Source organism: Chrysochloris asiatica, unplaced genomic scaffold, assembly GCF_000296735.1.
Source record: "Chrysochloris asiatica unplaced genomic scaffold, ChrAsi1.0 scaffold00035, whole genome shotgun sequence".
Lineage (NCBI taxonomy): Eukaryota > Metazoa > Chordata > Mammalia > Afrosoricida > Chrysochloridae > Chrysochloris > Chrysochloris asiatica.
This window is the reverse complement of record NW_006408553.1, coordinates 4697813-4722510: the sequence shown is the minus strand read 5'-3', so window position 1 is coordinate 4722510 and position 24698 is coordinate 4697813. Positions and strand designations below refer to the sequence as shown.

General features: G+C 41.0%; 1 protein-coding gene across 1 annotated transcript in view; it reads right to left on the bottom strand.

Annotated features, from left to right (window-relative positions):
- The window catches only part of SH2D4A (SH2 domain containing 4A), an 84487-nt gene extending 60348 nt beyond the window's left edge, over positions 1 to 24139 (bottom strand). The window contains exons 1-3 of the mRNA XM_006859908.1: positions 23959 to 24139; positions 4338 to 4497; positions 1977 to 2148 (exon numbers count right to left, since the gene is read on the bottom strand). Of these exons, the coding sequence (XP_006859970.1) occupies positions 1977 to 2148; positions 4338 to 4497; positions 23959 to 24139 (513 nt within the window). The remainder of the gene's footprint in view (positions 1 to 1976; positions 2149 to 4337; positions 4498 to 23958) is intronic.
- Between the last annotated feature and the right edge of the window lie 559 nt (positions 24140 to 24698).

The following is a 24698-nucleotide window of genomic DNA, read 5'->3' as shown; positions in this document are numbered from 1 at the left end:
TGGGACACAGCCATGGTGTTGTTGACGGGTGCCGTCAAGTCAGTTCCAACTCATGGTGGTGGTGGCAGTCGTGTGCCACTGAGTCAATTCCAACTCATAGCGACCCTGCAGAGGGTGTTCAAGCTGTAAATCTTTACGGGAGCAGAAAGCCTCATCTTTCTCCCACGGAACAGCTGGTAGTTTCAAAATGCTGACTTTGAAGTTAGCAGCCTGACTCATGACCACTATGCTAACAGAGCTTTTTATTCCGACTCATAGTGACCCTATATGCAACAGAATGAAACACTGCTGGGCCCTGCACCATCCTCACAATCGTTGTTAGGCTTGAGCCCACTGCTGCTGCCACTGAGCCAGTCTATCACCTTGGGGGATTTCCTCTTTTTCACTGCCCCTCCACTTTACCAAGCTTGATGTCCTTCTCCAGGGACTGGTCCCTCCTGATAACATGTCTGAAGTATGCAAGTATGAAGTCTACCTTCTAGGGAGCATTCTGGCTGTACTTCTTCCAACACAGATTTGTTTGTTCTTCTGGAAGTTCATGGTACTTTCAATATTCTTCTCCAACACCATAACTCAAATGCATCAATTCTTCTATTATGTTTCTTATTCATTGTTCAATTTTCACATGCATATAAGTCTATTGAAAATCCTATGACTTGGGAACACAACCATACTCATTTGTTTATGTATCATTGTGGGTTGTGACAGAGATTGTAAGGCCCACAAAGCTTAAGCTGGTACTTTGTACTCTAGAAATATAGTGGTTACGAGTCAGACTACTAATCTCATGGTCAGCAGTTCAAAATCACCAGCAGTTCTGCAAGAGAAAGACAAGGCTTTCTGCTCCTGTAAAGATTTATAACCTTGGAACTCTAAGTAGGGTCACTATGAGTTATAACTGACTCCACAACATATAACCGCCATCACTACTTTGTAGAAAAAGCTTACCAAAACTCCTGTTACAGACGATACATTAATAGAAGGAAAACCAACAAAAAAACAGCTTTAACAGGCTAAAGTTTATTCCTAGAGTTGTTAGCATACTCAACCCCAGGGAAAATGGGAGCTTTATGTTTTTCAAGAAGTAGCAGATGAGCCAAATCTTCTGAAATGAAATGAACAATAGGCTTCCAAGATGGAAGGAGTTTTTCCCAGGAAAGTTAGCTTACTATGCTGATTCTTGGCTACATACATCTCAATGCCCCCAAGATCTTGATCTCCACTTGTGTTCTGGGTTGAATTAAAGTAAGTGCTATTGAATCTAACTCATAATGACCCCGTATAGGGTTTCCGAGGAGCAGTTGGTGGGTTTGAACTGTAGACCTTATGGTTTGAAGTCCTGTGCTGATCCTACAGCACCACACTGGGATCCACAGAAGAGAAGAAATCCAGACATGGCAGAAGGTCATGTGAGAGAGGCAGGCTGGAGTGAACCACTGGCAAACCAAGAACACCCGGTGCTAAGGTTGGAAGAGGCAGGGAAGGTTTTTCCCCTAGACCCTCAGGAGGAAGCACAGCCCTGCTGAGACTTTAATGTTGGACTTCTAGCCCTAGTGTGGAGATTTAGGATAAGCACTGTACTGCTAACCGCAAGGTTGGCAGTTCAAACCCACTCAACTACTCCTTGGAAACCTACTATTGACTGGATGACACTTAAGAACAATAACAAGCTCTGATGACGTAATGGTCAAATGTTCGGCTGCCAACCAACAGGTAGATGGTTTAAACCTATCAGCTGCTCCATGGCAGGAAGCTGTGGCAGTTTGCTTCTGTAAGGGTGACAGCCTTGGAAACCCTATAGAGCAGTTGTATGCTGTCCTACAGGGTCACTGTGAGTTGGAGTTAGCTTGACGGCAATGAAGGTTAGCATCCAGAGCCAGGAGAGAATACATTTCTGTTGTTGCATTACGGCAGCCCTAGGAAACTCAGATACCCACAAGTGAAATTTTAGGCATTTACAGATATGAGAAACTCACTTCAGTTTTCTCTTCTTCAGGGGTTGTCGCTGGTCTAGATCCCTGCCCTAATTCCTTCTCTTCTGTCACTTTCTTAGAGGTGTGCTGAGTTGCCCAGCTATTTGTTGCTTGTAGGTTGTCGTTCTGTGGCTCTGTTTTCGAGCTATTGGTGAACTCACTGGTTTGAGTTTTCCTGAACAGAAACCAAAGTGAAATTATCAGAAAATATTCTTCAACACTGATGGAGTTTCTAAAGCAGATGTTTACATTCAAAATATGTAAAAATTAACTATATCATTTACAAAGTGTAACATGCCAGCCCTTTTGGCAAGCACTCTAATGACAGCAATGTACTCCTTGTAACAACCCTAATACCCATTAACCCAATACCAGCTCTTGTTGTTTTAAGAGGCTCAAAAATTGATATAATTTTTCCAAGACCATATAGTGGCACAGTCAGGATTTGAACCCAGGTCTGTCTAACACCTGACTCAGGTGCTAAACTGTTAGAGCAAATTGCCTTCCTATGATCAGAGTCAGCAAATCACTCCTCTATAGGGCTATGCTTATTAACACTGTCATACTATAGAAGCTGGTAGACAACATCAACAACCTCAGGAACTGAACTGAAGTCTGCATGTCTGTTCCAGTCTCCATCCCAACACAGACTGCTAGCTCAGGGTGCCACTGTCCAAAGCCAGGGGAGGGCACTCAAGAGCCACCATGGGCCCCCAACAGAGGAAACTATCATTTGCCTTTAGTTAACTTTCCTTGCCTCTAACTAATCCTGTCTCTTCCCTATTCACCATCTTCCTTACTGCCCAAAGAGTAAAGTCCAATCGCCTCAAACTGACCTTCAAACCATTTCACAGTGTGGTCCCCTGACTTCCTCTGTTCACCCCAATACACACCCCAAAACTCATAACTCAGCGCTCCCCAAACAACTTTGCATGTTCACTATGCTGTGTCCTCTGTTAGCAACTTCCTTCCTGATCTTCTATAGCTGGAAAACCATACTTATCATTCAAGGTCTGGCTCAGATTTCAGTCTTTGTGAATCAAACTGTAAATGTGCTATTTATAGCTTAATAATAGCACTCATCACACCCTGTATGAACTCCTAGTGTGGTGCTGTAAGATTGTACTGGATTTCTAACCACAAGGTCGGTCAGCAGTTCAAATCCACCAGGCTGTCCTTGGAAACCCTATACAGGGTTGCTATGAGTCAGAACTGACTCAACAGCACTTAACAACAACATCCCAGCCTATGTAAGCTGCAGTTAGCTGTGGATCTGCCTGTCTTGCATCCTGGACTGTAAACTCCTTGTGCATCTTTAAGTTCCCAATGTCTGCAACAATGCCGACTCCAGGTAAGCCCTTGTGTATCTTCAGGGGCTGGTTTTTTAGAGGTAAACTGTCGGGACTTTCTTCCAAAACACCTCTGGGTAAACTCAGAACCATGAAGCAAAGGAACCTACTTGTTCTTCTCCCCCTATTGCAGCAACCTTCTACAAAGATCTGAAGCTTGAACAGACACTGCATTTTAACAGCTCTGACTGGTATTTTAATGCTTAACTGTGATGGTCTGCATGGCTCTAAAATAATTTAGGGGAAGCCAACAATGACCACTGGGGAACACAGATCAAAGATGGGGATAGGAAATAGCTGATCTGATAGCATTGTAGGAACGAAGGGGCTCATCAAAAATATAAGAAACTTTTCCAAATTGTCAAAAATTTTGTTTGTGAACTTAGACGCCACTTCACTCCCTCAACATATACCATATACAACAGGCATGTTTAATTTTTTTTTTTTTTTTGATGGTTGGGATTTCTGTCTTTATTGTAATTTTTCAATATCCTTTGCCCAAAATAACAAGAACATTCAAGTACATGAAGACAGCTCAGGGAATTTTTCTCTTACAAATCTATCCCATGGTCTTATGTGACTTTGGCCTCTGGATATTTTTCCTAAGTATATGCCATGCTGACTGATATGATTAGTATGACTGACTCTAGTTAAGACCAAACATGTTTGGGTTATCTTATATAAAATTTCTCTTATTTTCAAAGCTATGATTTTGACTTCACCATGTCCTCAGGTGGCTTTCTCATTCTGCTTCTAAATCTGCAGGGAAAGGAGACCAGTTGTTTAAACTCAGAGGCTCTATCCTTCTGCACTTACACATGATAATAGTTTTCTGCTATATACTCTTCAGCATCTTTGTCCAGTTCCACGCCAGTGCCTCTTTCCAACAGGACATGGCAGTATGGTGACTTGAACACTGTTTCCAACAAAGCTATAAAATGTCCTCATGCCTCTTTTTATATCCATGTTTAATTTTTTAAAATTTAAGTTGCTCATTGGTTTGCAAATCTCATACCTGAGCTCTTCCATTTCCTGCTCTGTTTTCAGTTGGGTCCTCTCAGCAGTAATTTCTTGACAGAGCACATCATAGGGTGTATCAAGATGGTGTTCACCCATCACCCAGACCCAGACTTCCTTATCGGCTCCCAGTTTCCAATGAACAGATTTCTCATTCACTGCAAACAAACCAAAACTCAGATTAAACTGATATCTTTAGCTGTGGGTTACTATGTTACCCATCACTAAAGCATTTAAGGTCTTGCGGCAGGGCAGGGGTAGAGGACAAGTAAATGAGAATGAGGCAAAGCACTTCATCCTTTGATTCACATCCAACCTGTTCATGAGCAAGGAGCATTAATAGGTGGCAATGGCAGTGGCAGTGGGGGGCAGATAGTGGCTGCAGTAGTAATACTTGCTGTAAAAATGTTATGGAGCTGGTTCTTATACATGCTTGTTTAATAAATGAAGACACTGAGGTAGGGAGAAAGCATGGCTGTTTGCACTGCTCTTGGAGAAAACAGAGCTAACATTAGTCTGAGCCTAAGAATCTCCCTGTAACCCAAAGTTCTATAGCTGTTCAAGGGTTTAGCCTTTTCACTCTATTCACAGGCTTCACTGAGGGGTTAAAACCTGCCCTTCAGTTAGACTGGCCATTGTTCAAATACAGAGCTCTGCCACTAGTTGTATGGCTTAGACAAATTACTTAACTTAAGCACAATTTCCTCATCCTGGTGTGGTGCTGTAGGACAAGCATTGGACTGCTAAGCACAAGGTCAGTGGTTTAAAACCACCAGCCACTCCTCAGAAACCCTATAAATGGTTGCTATGAGTCAGAACCAACTTGACTGCACTTAACAACAACAACTCTACAGGACTAAGGCAACCTGATGGTAAATGATTTAAGTGCTCAGCTGCTAACAGAAAGGTTAGTGGTTCAAATCCACCCAATGGCTACATGGAAGAAAAAAACAACATCAACAACAAATAACAGGGCAGTTCTACTGTTATATGGGGTTATTATGTGTAAGAATCAATTCAGTGGCACTTAATAACATATAGAACTGCTTGAAGAGTAAGCAGACTTGGTATGCTAACTACCACTCCCCATGCCTGCTGCTTAATAAGAGTTCAATAGAGGTTAACCACTGTCTTCATTATTCTATTGTTTACTTACATGGTGCTTCATTCAGTGATTCACACTAGCCTGTGAGAAGATAATACTGCCCGGGTGCCCAGAGTAGTGTGATACTCAGTGAAGCTCCTTAAATGACCATTATTCAACATGGTCTCCTGGGTTGTATTACACTCTGGTTCCCATGCTCCTGACATGCAAGAGTAGATCAAGTCGAGCTCTCCAAAACCTAGGGGAGGTTAGAATATACCTAAGAAAAGTTCAGAATGAAGTTGCTGTTGTTGTTAAGTGCCATTGAGTCAGTTCCTGTATAGCGACACTATACAGGGTTTCTGAAAAGCAGCTGATGGGTTTGAACTGCAGATTTTGTGATTCGCAGTCTGGTGCTGATCCTACAGCACCACACCAGGAGTGACACTCCCTAAATCTAAAGTTCTCCAGGTCCTAGAGCAGATCTACTCAGGGCAGGGCCTTTACGGTCCAAAGCTGGTTCTAACCAAGATCGCTGAGGCAGGATTTGTGGACCTCAAACTAGCCAGTGCAGTTGAGTGTATGAAAGAGGAACAAAACTGGAAACCATGCTAGGTCAGGAAGAAATGTAATGCTTTAAAGATTGCACATCCACACTGGGTTCCTGTCCCCTTACTCTAAGTAGAAGAGGGTTTCCAATGAAAGTGTCTGTGTTCTAGGGATTGTTGGTCTACTTTATACCAGTGTCTCAGGATGTATTTAAAAAAAATTTTTAAGGCAGACTGTTTACATCAAGACCTGCTCTTATTTTAGCACTCTATACTCTTCTTACTGCAACAGACACTTTCTGCAGGATAACCAAGGTCCAAGTAGGGGAAAAAAGCAAAAACAAAATGATAGTCTTCACTGTGTTGTTAAGTGCCATCGAGTCAGTTCCAACTCATAGCGACCCTGAATAGGATTTCCTAGGAGTGGCTGGTGAGCTTGAAACAGTGACCTTGCAGTTCAAACCTACATTGCACCCAGTGCATTAACCCATAGTGCCACACCAGGATTCCAAAAACTCTTTCTATAGAAAGAGGCAAATGTATCATTCAAAAGGAAACTGATCTGATAACTGAAGTAGCAAAAGTGGCAGCCAGTTACTAAGGGAAGGTGTGCCCTCGTGGAGAGAGTATTCAGTGCCGACCCTGGAGAGTTCTTGCTGCTTGAGGAAATGGCAAATGGTTCATTAACCTTAGAAAGCCGCCATACCTCATGAAGCACTCTTTATTACACTCTCAGGGCAATTAATAATATTTTTATTAAGTCCATATTTCAACCTGCACCTAAGGAAATCTTCACCAGTATTTTCCTGAGAGCAAGGGGAGATATAGAGTCCTGGTGTGGCGCTGTGGGTTAAGGCACTAGACTGCGAAGCTGTTTGAACTGCAAGGTCGGCAGTTCAAGCTTACCAGCTACTCCTTGGAAACCCTATACAGGGTCGCTATGGGTCGGAACCGACTCGACAGCACTGCACAACAACAATAAGGGGAGATATACAGAGAGGATAAAGGCAGAGTGCCTGGAGAGGGCAGAGGAGGAACTAAGAGATTTCCAGCAGCTCAGCTCAAAACAGTACTAGATACCCTCTCCTCCAAAACATGGTCTTCAAAGAACACTGCAGGCTGCATACGGCAGGTGACAATTCTCAGGGTGGAAGGCGCTGCTCAGGGACTGAAGGGAGAATACTACAGAAATTCCAGAATTGCATGTAAATAAGAAAGAGTGCTTAGGAACCAAAAGGAGAGCCAAAGGAGTGGACTAGAGTCTAGAAAAGGAGACTTGGTGGCAAAACTGCTAATCAAAAGGTTGGTGGTTTCAAAGCCACACAGCAGCTCCACAGGAAAAAAGAGCTAGTGATTTGCCATGATAAAGACTGTTGTTCTTGTTAGGTGCTGTCAAGTTGCTTCATTCCATCTCATAATGACCCTATGTACAACAGAAGGAAACCCTGCCTGGTCCTGTGCCATCCTCACAATCATCCATGTTTGAACACATTATTGCAGCCACTGTGTCAATCCATCTTGTTAAGTTTCTTCCTCTTTGTCACTGACTTTCTACCAAGCATGATGTCCTTCTCCAGAGACCGATCCCACCTTCTAACAAACATGTCCAAAGTACATGACATGAAGTCTCACGTCTATGGAATGGTCTGACTGTACTCTTTCAAAGACACACTTGATCATTTTTTTTTTGCAATCTGTGGTATGTTAAATTATCTTCGCCAACACCATAATTCAAAGACATCGATTCTTCTTCAGCCTTTCTTATTCACTGTCCATTTTCACATGCATATAAGGCTAATGAAAGCACCATGGCTTGAGTTAGGCTCACCTTAGTACTCAAAGTGACATCTTTGCTTTGTGACATTTTAAAGAGGCCTTTTGCAATATAATACACAATATGATTTCTTTACTTCCAAAGATGTTGATTGTGTAAAATGAAATCCTTGACTACTTCAATCTTTTCTTTATCATGATGTTGCTTATTGGTCCAGTTGTGAGGATTTTTTATTTATGTTGAGTCGTCATGCATACTAAACGTATGCTTAGTTTGAACTTTGAACTTCATCAGTAAGTGCTTTAAGTCCTCTTTACTTTTAGTCATGAAGGTTGTGCTATCTACATATTTCAGATTGTTAATGAGTCTCCCTCAAATCCTGATGCCATTGTTTTTCACATATTCCAGCTTCTTAGATTATTTGCTTAGCATACAGATTGAATAAGTATAGTGAAAAGACACAATCCTGACCCATACCTTTCCTGATTTTAAACTATTCAGTATCCCCTTGTTCTGCTCAAACCACTGCTTCTTGGTCTATGGACAGGTTCTGCATGAGTACAATTAAGTGTTTTGAAATTCTCATTCTTTACAATGTTATCCATAGTTTGTTATGATTCACATGGTCGAATGCCTTTGCATAGTCAATAAAGCACAAGTAAACATTATTCTCTGCTTGCAGCAAGATCCATCTGATGTCAGCAATAGTATCCCTCATTCCATGTCCTCTTCTAATACTGGCTTGAATTTCTAGCAGCTCCCTGTCAATGTACTGCTACAATCATTTTAAAATTATCTTTAGCAAAATTTTACATATTTATGATATTAATGATACCATTAGATAATTACTGAATTCTGTTGATTCTTGTTTGAAATGGACACAAATTTAGACCTCTTCTAGTTGGTTGGCCAGGTAGTTGTCTTCCAGCTTTCTTGGCATAAATGAGAGACCATTTCTAGAATGCATACATTTGTTGAAAACATCTCAATTGGTATTCCATAAATTCTAGTGCCTTCAGTTCATCTTAGACTTGATAAAATGAGAGGACTTTGAAATTTTCATGGAAAATTCCATTTTTACATTAACTTTTTCAAGCCACCTCATATGCCATATCCTGAAATGGTTAAACACCAACCAATTCTCTTTGGTACAATGCTTCATGTGTTCCATCCATACTTAATCAGTTCCAACTTTTGATTTTTCTAAATCAAAAGAAGATTCTGTAACCAAAGACTTGCATTTTTTCATGAGTTCTTTGAATTGAAAAATGCTGGGCACATTCTTCCCTTTTGGATTTCTAACACTGCTGCTGCTATGTGCCATCCTATTGGTTCCAACTCCTATTAACCCTGTATAGGGTTTCCAAGGCTGTCAATCTGTAGGGAGCAGAAAGTCTCATCCCTGTCCCACAGAGCAACTGGTAGATTCAAATTGATGACCTTGTGGTTAGCAGCCCGACACATAACCCACTATGCTAACAGAGTTCCTTCTTTCTATTTCTAATTGTATATCTAATTATAATCTCATTATAATATTGTATTTTCATGTTCGCTAGCTGTCCTTTGAATCCTTCTGGTCATTTATTTCACTTTATTTTTTCCATTTGCTTTAGCTGCTCACATTCAAGAGCAAGTTTAGGAGTCTCTTCTGACATCCATTTTGGTCTTTTCTTTTTTTCCTGCTTTTTTAATTATCTTTTGCTTTTGTCGTGTATGATGTTCTTGATGTCATCCCACAAGTAGTCTGATCTCCAGCCATTATAGTGCTCAAGCATCCAATTCATTCTTGAGATGATCTCTAAATTCAGGTAAGATGCATTAAAGGTCATACTTTGGTTCTCATGGACTTGTTTTAATTGTCTTCAGCTCCAACTTGAATTAATATATGAGCAATTGATTGTCTGTTCCACAGTTGGCCCTTGGCCTTGTTTTGATCGATGATATTAAGTTTCTCCATCATCTCTTTACACAGATGTAGTCAGTTTGATTCATGTGTATTCCAGGTATGTGTGTAACTGACATGTATGTTGTTAGAAAAAGTTATCTGCAATGAGTTAAGTCCTTGGTCTTCTATCTCTATCATGCATCTCTGGTATTTTTTCTATCACTGGGGCCATATTTTTCAAGTACCATTTCTTTTACTTTGTTTCCAACTTTTATATTCTAATCACCACTAATTGGAATGCATGCTTGATCAATTTCCAACAAAATAAGTTGCTAAAAACATTTGATTCCTTCTTCTTTGGCACTAGTGGAACGTAAATTTGAATAAGAGTCATGGTAACTGGTTTGCAGACAGATTGCACAAAGACTACAGTCTAGAAAACTCCGTGGAGTAGTTTTACTCTCTGATTTCGGGTTGCAATGAATTGGAACTGACTTGACAGCACCTTACAATAACAACAGAGTGAAGAAATTTTAAAAGGAGGGGAGAGATAGCAGTGATGGTGAAGATAAAGACATTGTAACGCTCAGATAAGAAAAAAGAGAATTACATGTAAAATGTCATCTTTCACCAGCACCCACCCACTCCACAAGAAACACTGCTCTGGAAAACAGTGCTTTCAAGTCATTTCCAATTCATGGCAACAACACGTGTCAGAGTAGAACTGTGCTGACATTTTTTAAGTACTTCGCCAGGTTTTTCTTCTGAAGTGCTTCTGGATGGACTTGAATCTTCAACCTTTCGGTTAGCAGCCAAGCACATTGATCATTTACACCATCTAAGGACTCCCCTTCCTCTTACCCAAGAGTTCTTAAGTGGGGTCAGAAAGCAACGAGATTAGGGGGCTTTAAGTGCTAGATACAAGTCTGTAAAGGATTCTGATTACTAACTAGTGATATAAGAGACTGTGGAGAATACAGTGTCCTGTAGCCAAGGGAGGCAAAGGGAGATGAGAGAGTTAAATGCTTCTGGGATGGAGGGCAAAGGATAAAGACAAAAATCTTAAGTAGTCTCGGAGTAGTTTTAGGGAGACAGGTGCAGGACAGACTACAAGAACAAAGGACAGAAAGGGTAGTAAGAGCCAGTGGAGGTGGTTTATCAGTGAAGAGGAAAAGAGCTAATTCAGTCACTTACCCCCAAATACTCATTTACTAAGCATGTGCTATGTTCTAGAGCTGCTCTTCAGGACTATACAAGAGAAAGAATAGTTTAAGAGCATGGACAGTTCAAAGCTTTCTTTAAATAGGGACACACGGGCAGACTTTACATCGGAGTTATTGAAAGGAGAGAAAGAAAGAATGTCAGAGACAAGGCTACGAGAATGATGGATAAAGGAAGGAGCAGAAAGCAGATGAAGATACAAATTGTTGACAAGGATGGAAAAGCTTGTCTGGCAAGGGAAAATTGAAAATATATGTACAGATCCACATTTCTGCCCCTCTGTACCTCCTCAAAGTAAAGGTCTAAGTTGACAGAATTCTAAGAGGGCACACATTGCTTTAATTAATCCTATTCAGGCCTTCTGGATTTTCTATCTACGTCACCTTGAAATTACATGCACTCTTTAATCAGAGGACAGTGAAGGAGGGACCTTTTTACAGCACTTCCCTTCAGTTATACATTCCCTCCCCACCCCAATTCTTTAGTCACGTTTATATACTGCTTGTTCTTCCTGAGCAGTGCTTCATTCTTGAAACCTTCTTCTGAAACCAGTTTTTCTAAAACAAGCTAGAAAAAGTGGGTCAGTCTGATTCAAGCACTAGACCACAAAGAGCCACTAGGACAGAGACACGTATCCACACCTCATTCCACTGGGTCACATATAAAACCTCTATCCAGGCAGTAAGACGCTCTGAGCACAAACAGGTACGTGCTTGGCTAATAACCAAAAGGTTGGTGGTTCAGATCCACCCAGCAACACCATAAAAATTGTTGTTGTTAAGAGCCATCAAGTCAGTTCCAACTCATAGCGAGCCTGTGTAGGGTTTCCAAGGAGTGACTGGTGGATTTGAACTGCCGACCTTACAGATCAAACCGACCACATAAAGATTTTGTTGTTGTTAAGTGCCATTGAGTTAGTTACAGGTAGGAAAATCCTACAGGGAAGTTCTACGCTGTCACATGGGATCACTACATATTGAAATAGACCAGACAGCACTCAACAACAACAATCAGGCAGTGTTGAAAGGATCACATAAAAGATGGGGTGACACACATCCTTAGCAAGAAAATGGCTAGGTTTATTCCAGTCTTCTATTACAATGTGAACCTAATCACCACATTGTTATATGTATGAACATATCCCAACATGGTAAGTTAGGGCAGAAGTGAAGGGGGTAGGAACTTGAAGCATCAATTGTGTATTACTACCTGCTTAGGTAAGGAGCTCTGGTAGCGTAATGGTTACGAGTCAGGCTGCTAATCTCAAGGTCAGCAATTCGAAAATACCAGCTGTTCTGTGGGAGAAAGATGAGGCTTTCTGCTCCTGTAAAGATTTATAGCCTCAGAAACCCTATACAGGGTTGCTATGAGTCAGAACGGACTCCACGGCACACCACCAACAACAACAACTGCATAAGTAAAAGTGAATACCCTCTCCGTGGGCCCTCCGAGGGCAAAGAGACTGTACTTCTAAGAGTCAGCACCTGGTCTCCATCTCACCTGGATCCAATTCAGAAGGACAATCAGAGTAGCACACAAGATATATATCTAAGAAAGAATGAGAGAGAGAAAAGAACTATCATGCACTCTACCCTCACAAACAGAAGAATTAGAACTGAGTGAACAGAAGCCAGGGAGAGAATCCATGTCAGGACCCACCTATGAGGAACTTCCACATTAAACACAGTGGAGGTATTATGAGGGCTGATATAAACAGGGGTCCATCAATATCAAGATTATTAAAATAGTGAAATACTTTCATAAACTACTGCCCCAATATCGCAAGTACCTTCCACCACTCTAGTCTCTTCTATAGGATCCTCCATCACCTGATCCAAACACATGATCCCCCAACCGTAAGATGAATGTCTACAAGGGACCTCCAAGACTCTGGTGCTATGGCTATGTCCCTTCTAACTGGTTAATATTCATGACATACATGTCCCTAGCTATTTATAGTGCCACCCAAGGTTACTATTAGCCCTGCCTATTTTACAATAAGGAAGTTGAAAATGAAGGGGTGCTAAGGAATTCTGCAAGATCATAGAACTATTGAATAATGGAACCAGAACTCAAAACTGGTCTTCATAACTCCAAAACCTATGTTTGTTATTGTTAAGTGCTGTCGTGTCAGTTCTGACTCCTAGCAACCCTGTGTAGGGTTTCTGAGGAGCAGCTGGTGGGTTTGAACTACCAACCTTGTGGTTTGCAGTTCAGTGCTGATCTTTAGGGCAACCTTATAATGTGTCCACACTAAAGCACTTCTAAAGTGAAAAGACAACAACCAAAGGAATTTCAGGACAACAAAAATAAGCCAGAGCTTTCTCAGACAAACTTGGAAGGACCATCTTCACCATGGTCACAGAAGCAGGGTAGGGGATACACAGCTTTCAGTATGGATTACACCTGAATGTGAAGAAAACAAGAAGATCCTTACAAATGCACCAATGAACAGCATCATGGTAAATGGAGAAGAAATTGAAATTGTCAAGGACTTCATTCTATTGGGATCAACAAGCAACACACATGAAAGCCTCAATCAAGAAATCATACCACACTGGGTAAATCTGCTGCAAATGAATTTTCTAGCAAATTAAAGACGTCACTCTGGTGAATAAGATGTGCCTGACCCAAGCCATGGTCTTTTTGATCACCTCATATTCATGAAAGGGCTGGAACAGAGACAGAAAAACAGATGTATTTAAATTTGGTGTTGACAAAAAAATATAGAATAGATCATCCACTACCAGAAGAACAAACAAATGAGTCTTAGAAAAAATATAACCGGAATGTTCCTTACAAGCAAGGATGGTGAGACTTTAGTCTGTTAACTGGGAGCACATCATCAGAAAACCCCAATCACTAGAAAATGGCATTGTGTTGGGTAAAGTCTAATCAATTAAAACAAGGAAACCCTTCAATGAGATAGACAGACTCAAGAGTTACAAACTCAGTGGTCATAAAGATGGCACAGTAATGTTTGATTCTGCTATTTGGGGGGTGGGGGACTTGAAAAAATCCATGGAAAAATGGAATATAAAGATAATGGAATTTTCCCATAAACTCTTTGAAATGAGTTTCCAATATATATATATATAGATAGATAGATAAATGAGTCAGACCAACTCACTGGCAACTTACAGCAACAACAAGAAGCCCCTTGTCCATTTTAATAAAGACCAAGGCCAATTCCTATCAGGACTTCCTGATATTATAACTGTTGCTTTCTCCATTGTTTGCTATTTTTGTTAGCTGACACTAAAGTCCATTAAAAAAAAAAAATATATATATATATGTATATATATATTTAATAGATTTTTATGCAAAGGGATAGAACGGAAGTTGAGGAACCTGCAGTCATGTAGTATACTATAGTCCTGTAAAAGAGAAATTCAGTCAGAAAAGTATATTGATGTATTGAAATAGACAGAGATCCACAGAATCTTTAGCCCAGGGAAGGTGAAAGGTAAGAAGAGATCTGTTATCATCCCTTATAAACAGATGCCCACCGTGTATCCAAGAAGCCAAACCCAGTTAACATAAAGCTCAGCATCAGGAACGCAGACATTCAAACAAGAGAAAAGCCGGTCAGGATCAGTGATTCAGAACATTGCTGGACCTGAGTTCAAATCCTGGCTCTACCAGTGATGCATACAACTTACGTGTAATAAGTGGTTTCCTTATTTGCAAAATAGAGATAATGTTACTTGATTTAATCCTCACCCAACTCTTGTGAGGATTTAAACTAAATAACACAAACACAATGCTTATGCCTGACACAAACTAAGGGATCAGTACATTGATGGTTGTTACTATTTTTACTTTGGTGGAATAAAAACTATAGAATGGAGGAAAGTAACTAGAATCTACAGGGAGCAGTGCAGGTGGCACCCAGGTTAGTCGGAAGACCAGTACCAATGATCCTGACAGAGATTGATCTGAAGGGTCAGGGTGGGGCAGGAGAGGTATGGTGATACTGATTAATTCAGTTTTATAACAAGTATGCAGTACTGACAGGGTCACACACATTTTTTGGTTTCCTAGTATTTCAAGCTCTATGCTAAGCAAATAATCGGAGAAGCAGAAAAATGTGGAATCAGGATTGGAGGAAGACTCATTAATAACCTGCGATATGCAGATGATAAGCCTTGCTTGCTGAAAGTGAAGAGGACTTAAAATATTTACTGATGAAGATCAAAGAGCACAGCCTTCCGTATGGATTACATCTCAATGTAAATAAAACAAAAGTCCTCACCACTGGACTGATAAACAACATTCTTATCAAGGGAGAAAAGATTAAAGTTGTCAAGGACTTCATTGTTCTTGGATCAACTATCAACACTCATGGAAGCAGCAGTCAAGAAATCAAACGCCGTATTGCATTAGGCAAATCTGCTGCACAAGACCTTTTTAAAGTGTTGAAGAGCAAAGATGTCAACTTGAGGACTAAGGTGCGCCTGACCCAAGCCACAGTATTTTCAATAGCCTCATGCATGTGAAAGCTGGACAGTGAATAAGGAAGACCATAGAAGAATTGATGTTTTTGAGTTATGGTGTTGAAAGAGAATATTGAAAATGCCATGGGCTGCAAAAGAACCAACAGATCTGTGTTGGAAGAAGTGCAGCCAGAGTGCTCCTTGGAGGCCAAGATGTCTAAACTTTGTCTCTCATACCTCATATATATTGTCAGGAGGGACCAGTCGCTAGAGAAGGATATCATGTTTGGTAAGGTGGAAGAACAGAGAAAGAGAGGAAGACTCCCAATGAGATGGATTGGCCAAGTGGCAGCATCAATGGACTCAAGTGTGGCAACAGTAGTGAGGTTGGCCCAGGGTTGGGCAGTGTTTCGTTCTGCTATGCATAAGGTCGCTATGAGTTGGTACCAACTCGATGGCACCTAAAAACAACAACAGTATTTACGAAAGGCTTCCTGGTGTGGTATTGTAGGATCAGCAGTGGACTGCAAACCAGAAGGTTGGCAGTTCAAAACCACCAGCTGCTCCTTGGAAACCCTATGCAAGGTCACTATGGGTCAGAATCAACTTAACAGTACTTAACAACAACAATAACAAAGTATATATGTTGTTGTTGTTGTTATGTGCCATCAAGTCTACTCTGACCTATAGTGACCCTGTATAGGGTTTCCGAGGAGCAACTAGTGAGCTTGAACCACCAACTTTGTGGTTCAAACCAACTTTGCAGTCTAGCACATTAACTCACACTGCCACATAAGGACTCTATATGACGGGGCTTGAAATGTTCATGGAAAACTGGAATTAAAAGATAGTGGAAGTTTTCCATGAACGTTAAGTTCTCTGGTATAAAAGGTATGTTTATATATACTAATCTACTAAGTGGATTCCTGATGTGGCACTTTGGGAAAGGACTGGACTGCAAACCACAACATCAATGGTTCAAACGCACCAACTGCTCTTTGGAAACCCTGTACCGGGTCACTATGATTTGAAACTGACTCAACATTACTTAACAAGTCAACAAAGTGGAGTCCTGTGTGTCACTGTAGAATAAGCATTAGACTGCTAACTGCAAGGTCAGTGGTTCAAGGGCTGCTAACTATAAGGTTAGTGGTTCAAAGTCACCAGCTACTCCCTGGAAACTTCATACAGGGTCGCTATGAATCAGAACATCTTAACAGCACGTAACAACAATAACTACAGTCTATTCAGTACCCACCACCACCACCATTAGGAATACAATTGTTGTTGGTAAGTGCCATTGAGTTGATTTCAACGCACAGTAACTCTGCATGGGGTTTCCGAGGAGCAGCTACAGAGTTTGAACCACTGAGCTTGTGGGTCGCAATCCAGTGCTGACTCTACAGCACCACACCAGGAATCCATGTATAAAATCGTATTATGAAAAAGTCCGAAATGTGACAGAGAGACATGAAGTGAGCACATGCTGTTAGAAATGTGGTGCCCATAGACTTGCTTGGCACAAGTTGCCACAAACCTCCCATTTGTAAAAAAAATAAATAAATGCAGTGCAATAAGGCAAAGAGCAGTAAGACAGGGTATGCCTATATACCAAACCCAGACCCACTGTCACTAAGTCAGTTCCAACTCATAGCAGCAAACCTTTAGGACCACAGCGAACTGCTTCATTTGGTTCCCAATACTATAAATATGTACAGAAGCAGACAGCCACATCTTTCTCCCATTGAGTGGCTGGTGGGTTCAAACCACCAGCCTTTTGGTTAGCAGCTGAAAGCTTAACCACTGTGCCACCAGGGATCCTCCAAATAAGTCAATTCCAACTCAGAGTGACCCTGTACAGGGTTTCCAAGACTGTACACCTTTACAGGAACTGACAGCCTCATCTTTCTTCTGAGGAGTGACTGGTGGGTTCGAACCACTGACCTTGAAGTTAGCAGACCAATGTCTAACCCACATTGCTACCATGCATATGTTGTTATTGCTGTTGTTATTCTGTGCCATTGAGTCTGTTCCTGCTCTTAGCAACCCTATATAGGGTTTCCAAGAGTGACTGGTGAGTTTGAACTGCTAACCCTGCAGTTACCAGTTCTTAAAGCACCACACTAGTACTGTATGTTAGGTATACCGGGAGTAATTAATTTTTAAAGATAAAAAGCTGCCCACAAGAGGGAGATACTACAGGCAGAGAACCTTAACATGTTGTTGCTGTTGATGGATGCCAGTGAATCACAGTGACCCCATGTGACAGCTGTGTTAAGAGTAGAATTGCCCCATAGGGTTCTCTAAGCTGTAATTGTTATGGGAGCAGACTACTAGGTCTTTCTCTTATGAAGTACTGGGTGGGTCTGAACCACCAACTTTCAGTTAGCAGCTGAATGCTTAACTGTTGCGTGACCAGGGGTCTTTAACCTTACTCTGTTGGTGTTGTTGTTAAATGCTATCAAGTCAGTTCCAATTCATAATGACCCTTTCTAAAGTTTCCAGAGAATATCTGGTGGATTTGAACTACCCACCTTGTAGTTCGAAGTCCAGTGCTGATCCTACAACACCACACCAGGTGTCCTAACCTTGAGTCTGTGAATCCCAGGGAATCTGTGAATGAGCTTTCAGGAGTCTGTGAACATTGTGAAATTATACACAAAAAGATGTGGGCATAATCCTAGGTCCAAGCTATCAGTAAAGTTTCTAAGGAATCTATGAAGCCCCTAACCCCACCTCCAGGTAACAATTCACCAGGGTAGAGTGAGGTATCCCCTGGGGAAGATGGGCATTTAAAGGAAAGACAGAGATGAAAGACAAAAAAGGTCTAGGAGAGAGTAAGAGAAAAGACCCAAATGAGACCCCAGGAGGCAACTCTCTAGGGAGCGAGATGTGCCAGAGGAGTCAATTCAAAAAACCCTGAATCCAAGGCCCCTGCAAGCCTTCATGCCAGCAATGGGCTGAAGAGTGAAGGAATGGCAGGAAGGAGAGTCTACAAATGGCACACACCAATGGCTTGCCCATTATCTTATGAAAAGGGAAGGCTTTGAGGAAAGGAACTTGCCCAGGTGGCTGCTAACAATGACAATCCAACAAAAGAAACATCACCAGTCCAGCTCTGCTTCAAGGGAACAAAAAAGAGCTCCAACTGCATCACACATAGGGACCAGATCCAGCCTTTTGTCATTAGATTTCCCACAGTTTAATAGAGAACACTTACTAAGGGAAGGTTTCTTTGTGTTATGGATAAAATACTGCAGAACAAAGGCCTAAAGCGAGTATTCTTTTTAGATGTGTGTAAAGATCCTTTCAGGTGACAGCAACTGTTACTAAGCTCTGATTCAGCTTGGCACATAACATTTTTGTTAATAGTACAAACTCTGTGAGAGAACCAGAGCCAGGACGTAGCCCAGCTTCCTCACTTCCTAGCTGCATGCCCCAGGCAAGTTCATGAATATCTATGTACCTCACTTTCCTCATGTATAAGACATGAATAGTAAGTAATTCATGGCTCAAGGTGTGGTTGTGATTACTTAATGATGACTTATATTTAAGCACGTAGTTCAGGGTCTAACATACAGTAAGCTCCATAAATGCTAGAAGGCACTCCTAGCACAATTGAGAGCAGTGCTCTCCAAAGGTGATCCACTACTGTAATCTTAAGTTTTCTAGTAGCCACAGTAACTAGCAAACAGAAACAGATAAAATGAATTTTTATAATACAGTGTATTTGACTCAAGATATCAAAAGTCTTCTCATTTCAACATATACTCAGCATTAGTTTATTAATATGAAATCTTACAATGCTTTCCTCCTATTGAGTCTTGAAAATCTGGTAATTTGCACTTAGAGGACACCTTAATGCAGACTAGCCACATTTCACATGCACAATAATCACATGTAGCCCGGGGCTACTGTAGGAGTAATAGAGTGGACAGTGAGGCCTGTAGAAGTCTTATATTGGACAGTGGGACCCTTAATCTCTACTCATCCTCCAACATGCAGAATAGATGCATAATGTTCTCCTCCTTTGGGGGTCACATCTTCCCACTATACTTTCAAATCCTGTTTGGATCTGTCACTGGGTTAAATCCATACTTCTGATTGTTTTTCAGCCCCTCTTGTTTTATGCTGAAGATTCTAAAAGGTCAGTCAGAGTTCCTGAGATACACAAAGCACAGACATCAATGATACTCTCTGAAAATCAAACTCCTTGCTGACTTGGTAACTCCATGATCCTTATAGAAGCAGACCACCAAGACTTTCTTGAATGGTGCTGTTGGGAAGGTGTGAACAGTCAACCTTCACAAGTTAGTTGTTGTTGTTAAGTGCCATCAAGTCAGTTCCAACTTATGGCGACCCTGTATAGGGTTTCCACGGGACAGCTGTTAAGTTTGAATCACCGACCTTGCAGTTCAAAGAGACGTTGAGGTTGGGTTCTTGTCCTATGGTGCCACACCAGGATTCCTCTAAATTAGTTGTCAAGCATAAATCATTTGCACCACTCAGGGGACCCAGAGTGGTCTAGATATTGACATGAAAAAAAAAAAAAAATCAGATGGCAATGAAATAATGGCTAAGTAGTGAGCTAGAATGGTGAGAAGGTGAAATCAGATGTATTTAATGAGCCAGAAAAAAAGGAGAAGATCAATCTCCACAGACACAGGCTGGCTACAAACTGCTGAGAATGACTGAGCTTAAATCAGCCTGGTATCAGCCTGTGATATGCAGATGATACAACCTTGCTTGCTGAAAGTGAAGAGGAAGACCACAAAGCCTTCGCTATGGGTTCCATCTCAATGTAAAGGAAACAAAAATCCTCACCACTGGACCAATAAACAGCATCCATGTAAGTGGAGCAATGATTGATGATGTCAAAGACTTCATTTTCTTAGACCGACCATCAACATTCATAGAAACAGCAGTCAAGAAATCAAACGATGTATTGCTTTGGGAAAAATCTGCTGCACATGATCTCTTTAAAGTATTTAAAAGCAAAGATTTCAGCTTGAGTACTAAGGTGCACCTGACCCAAGCCATGGTATTTACAATAACCTCATATGTATGTGAAAGCTGGACAGTGAATAAGGAAAATCATAGAAGAACTGATGCAGTTGAACTATGGTGTTGGAGGAGAGTATTAAAAAAGTACCATGGACTGCCAAAAGATCAAACAGATCTCTGTTGGAAAAAGTACAGCCAGAGTGTTTCTTGGAAGCCAGGAAGGCCAAACTTTTTATCTTATATTCTGACATATAACCAGGAGGGACACTGGTCCCTGGAGAAGGATATCATGCTTCGTAAAGTGGAGGGTCAGAGAAAAAGAGGAAGACCTCCAACTAGATGGACTGGCACAGTGGGCAGCAGCAGGTGTAGCAACGATTGTGAGGTTGGTGCAGGACTGGGCAGTGTTTTGTTGTATTGTGCATAGGGTCGTTATGAGTTGGTACCAACTCGATGACACCTAACAACAATAACATCAGCCAGAGGTCAGTGGGAGAGCAAAAAGAACAGGTCTAAAAGGAACCATATACATGATGTAGTCTCAACAAATAGTAGCCACAGGCTTAGTAGGCCTGCAGCACAGACAACACTTCTTGTTAACACCAGTCCCTACAACCACTAACTTATAGTCTGTGGCTTTATCCTCCAAGACAGGGTAAGATCAAAGATAAGAGTTTAAAAAAACAAACAAACAAAAAACACACCAAACACACTGCCGTTGAATCAATTCCAACTCATAGTGGCCCTATATAGGGTTTCCAAGACTGTAAATTTTTATAGGAACAGACAGCCTCATCTTCTCCTGTGGAGCAGTTGGTGGGTTTGAACCAAGAACTTTGAGGTTAGCACCCGAACACCTAACCTCTCAGGGCTCCTTAATGATAGAGAAGTGCTGTCTTTTTAGGGAAGTGGGAGAAAGACTCTCAGTCCTTTTCTTCCGAAGAGGAACTATTCTAGTGTAAAATAAAAACTTCCAAGTGTTAAATGAATGAAGGTAATAACCCTTTGATATGATGTTTCGATAGAAACATGTAAGTTAAAATGTATGTATGTGTTTGCTTGTTTTTTTTTGTTGTTGTTGTTTTGTTTTGTTTTATCATTGATTAAATATAACTGAAAAGGACCCTGGTGGCACAGTTAAGGGCTAGGCTGCCAACCAAAAGGACAATGGTTGGAACTCGCCGGTTGCTATTCAGTGAGAGATGGCAGTCTGTTTCCTTCAGGATTTACAGCCTTGGAAACCCTATGAGGCAGTTTTACTTTGTCATATAGAATGACTATGAGTCAGGCTCGATTTGAAAGCAGTGGGTTATAACTAACCCATATACGTTTTCTCAGAAGTAGATTCAAAATTCTGCAAAGGAAGGCCTTAAGCAAAAAATTGTTTAAAAAACTGAAATTAGTCTTGTTTAAGTCATCACAAGGAGACTAATTTAGTGAACACAAGAAGCCCAAAGTCAAACACAGAATGTGGGCTACTGACTCCAGAGGCAAAAGCCCAGGAATTTTTACCAGTTCCCAAAGTTATCCCACCACACACATACAGTATGTTTACAATGAGCATGGTACCCCAAAGAAAGTCTGACTAAGAATGTAGGAGATGAATAAGCAAGTTCAGAAAGATAAAGGGGTTATGTACTTCGGCTGCTATTTATTCAAGAAAAACTATTATTAAGGAAAGCTCAGAGTAATATAAAAGCCAACGGGTCTGAACACCGTATTATCAGTGTGATCATGTATGCTGCTTAACTTTTCTGAGAGTGAGCTTCATCTGTGAAATACGACAATTAATGCCAACGCTGTGGAACTTTCATGAGGATTGGAAATTATATGAGACTGTTTCATATGGTGTCTGACACAGAAGACACTTTAAAAAACAGCTACTACTGAAAATAACAATTATATTAATAAATGAGACACTTCATCTTTATAAAAACTGAATTGAACCCCATACACAAAAAAAGAGTTTTAATGAAAGGTAACATAAAGTCAAAGTTACTAAACTGAACTCCTTTTAGGGAAGTGTGTATACCAAGCATGAAAGCCAAATTCAATTTTTCAATCTCTGAGACCCTAAGTAAGTTTCTCAAGTTTAAGTTTTCCTTGTTTAATGAGAAAGGAGAAGGAATTGTTCTTGAATGCCTCCAGTGCTTTTGTTGTAAATGTCATTAAGTCAGTTCTGGCTCAGAGTGACCCTGTATAGGGTTTCCAAGGAGTCACTGGTGGGTTTGAACCACCAACCTTGTGGTTAGCAGTCCAGTGTTTATCCTACAGTGCCACACCAGGACTCCTGAATGCCTCCATAAGTGACCTTAAAAATTGGATGCTTCTTAACAACTTAGATACCCAACTAGGTCAGAATTGGGGGGAGGGGTTATATGTGATTTTTCTCTGTATATGTGAATATATGGAGTCCTGGTGTGGTGCTATGGAATAAAGCACTGGACTGCAAAGTTAGTTTGAACCACAAGGTCTGACTTTCAAGCTCACCAGTCTCTCCTTGGCAACCCTATACAGCGTCGCTACAAGTCTGAACCAACTTGAGGGCACTTAACAACAACATGTACATATATGCACTAAGTCTTGATGGCCAAAAAATTCCTCTCCCATGGCCTCAAAAATAAAGCAAAACCCAGCCAATGAGTCAATCTGGACTCCTGGTGACTCCATGTATTAGAGTAGAACTGAGCTCCAGAGAGTTTTCAATGGCTGATTTTTTGGAATTGAATAGGATTGTCTCCTGAGGTGCCTCTCAGGAGACTTGAATCTTCAGCCTTTCAGTTAGTAGCTAAATGCATGCACCAAAAGGCCCCCTCAAACTACTAGGGATTGCTTCTATAATGAAGAAAGTACATCTAAAAAGTTAACCTACACTAAGAAATTAGTAATTATGATTTTTTTTTCCCTATATAGTAGTTGTTAAGTGCCATCAAGTCAGTTCCGACCCACAGAGACCCTCTATAGAGTTTCCAAAGAGCAACTGGTGCATTTGAACCGCAGATTTTGTGGTTCAAACTGGCCTTGCAGTCAAGTCCTTATCCTACAGCGCCACAGTATTTTAAGAGGGGCTTTTCTAAAATAACTCAAAGAAAAATCTCTTGAAGTCTAAAAAACAGACACAATTCCTATAAAGATGTTGATGCAGGAACCCTGTATGCAGGTAGAAAAGTAGACATCTACAACAACAGAGGGGATAGAAATCTTCCTTCTTGTTAAGTGTGGTCCAGTGGGATCCAACTCATAGCAACCCTGTATAGGTTACCTTTCCAAGTCTTTAAATCTTCAAGGGAGCAGAAAACCTCATCTTTCTCCCGTGGAACAGCTGGCGGGCTTGAACTGCGGTACTCGTGGTTCGCAGTCCGGTGCTTATCGCATGAAACCACCTTAACAATCCTCAAATTAGACTCCATAGGTGACTTTTTAATTTAAGCATAAGGGTCAGTTTGGTTTAAAAGAAGAGACTTTCTTAAGGCTCTAACACCACATAACTGCCTTGTGTAGGTGGACTTCAAGTTGATAACTAGCACTGTTAGAATCTCAACAACATTTAAGATCCGTCTACCAAATTGGAACTATTCCTGGCTTGCTTGTGACTAGTGTGAGATGCTAAAACTAGTCAGAAGCTATTCTCCTAGTGCATTCACAAAAGACGCGTGGCTACGTTTACCTTTCTTTGGTCTGCATTTCACTGGCAAGGACTCCTTATTTTCCACTGCTGTTTCTCTTTCTTTCCATCGACGGATCTGTTCCTCCCTCATCTTGAAGAACAGGATCTGTTTCTGTTCGTTGCTGAGCTCTGCCAGGAGATCTGGATCTATGTACATATCTGCTAGTATCTGTTTCAGCATCTTCACAGTTTTGGAGTCTTTTATACCTGTGATAAAAGTCCCTGAAAACAGCTTCCAGGTGTGCCTCCGCCTGCACTGGTCCCTGAGAGTGGCCACAAACCTTCAAGGAGCTTCACAGCCCTGTGATCCTCATTGGCTGCGGCAATAAATCAGCAAACTGGCTTCAGGAACCCAGCACTAAGTATCCTGTGCAAAGTGGCATCCACGGATCCTGCAAAAAACAACAACCAAAAGCAGGCATATTAAAATGTGAGAGGCTGAGTAAGAGCAAGCTCATAAGAAGAAAACTTAGACGAAATATAGTATCACTTTTCATTCCAGAGGAAAAATAAAGAAAGGCTGAGGCATGCTTTCTTAAGAGTTTGTGCAACCTCTATCCCATAATTTTCAAAGATACTTTATCAAAAAAGCAAAACAAACCCTAACTTTATACAGGTCAAGCTCAGGGAAACAAACAATTAACAGAGACTTGGCCTTCTCCCAACTAAGTAAACATTATCATTACCTCGGGGTCTAACAAACCACCAACTGTATGGTTAAGAAAAGAATGGGGAAAAAA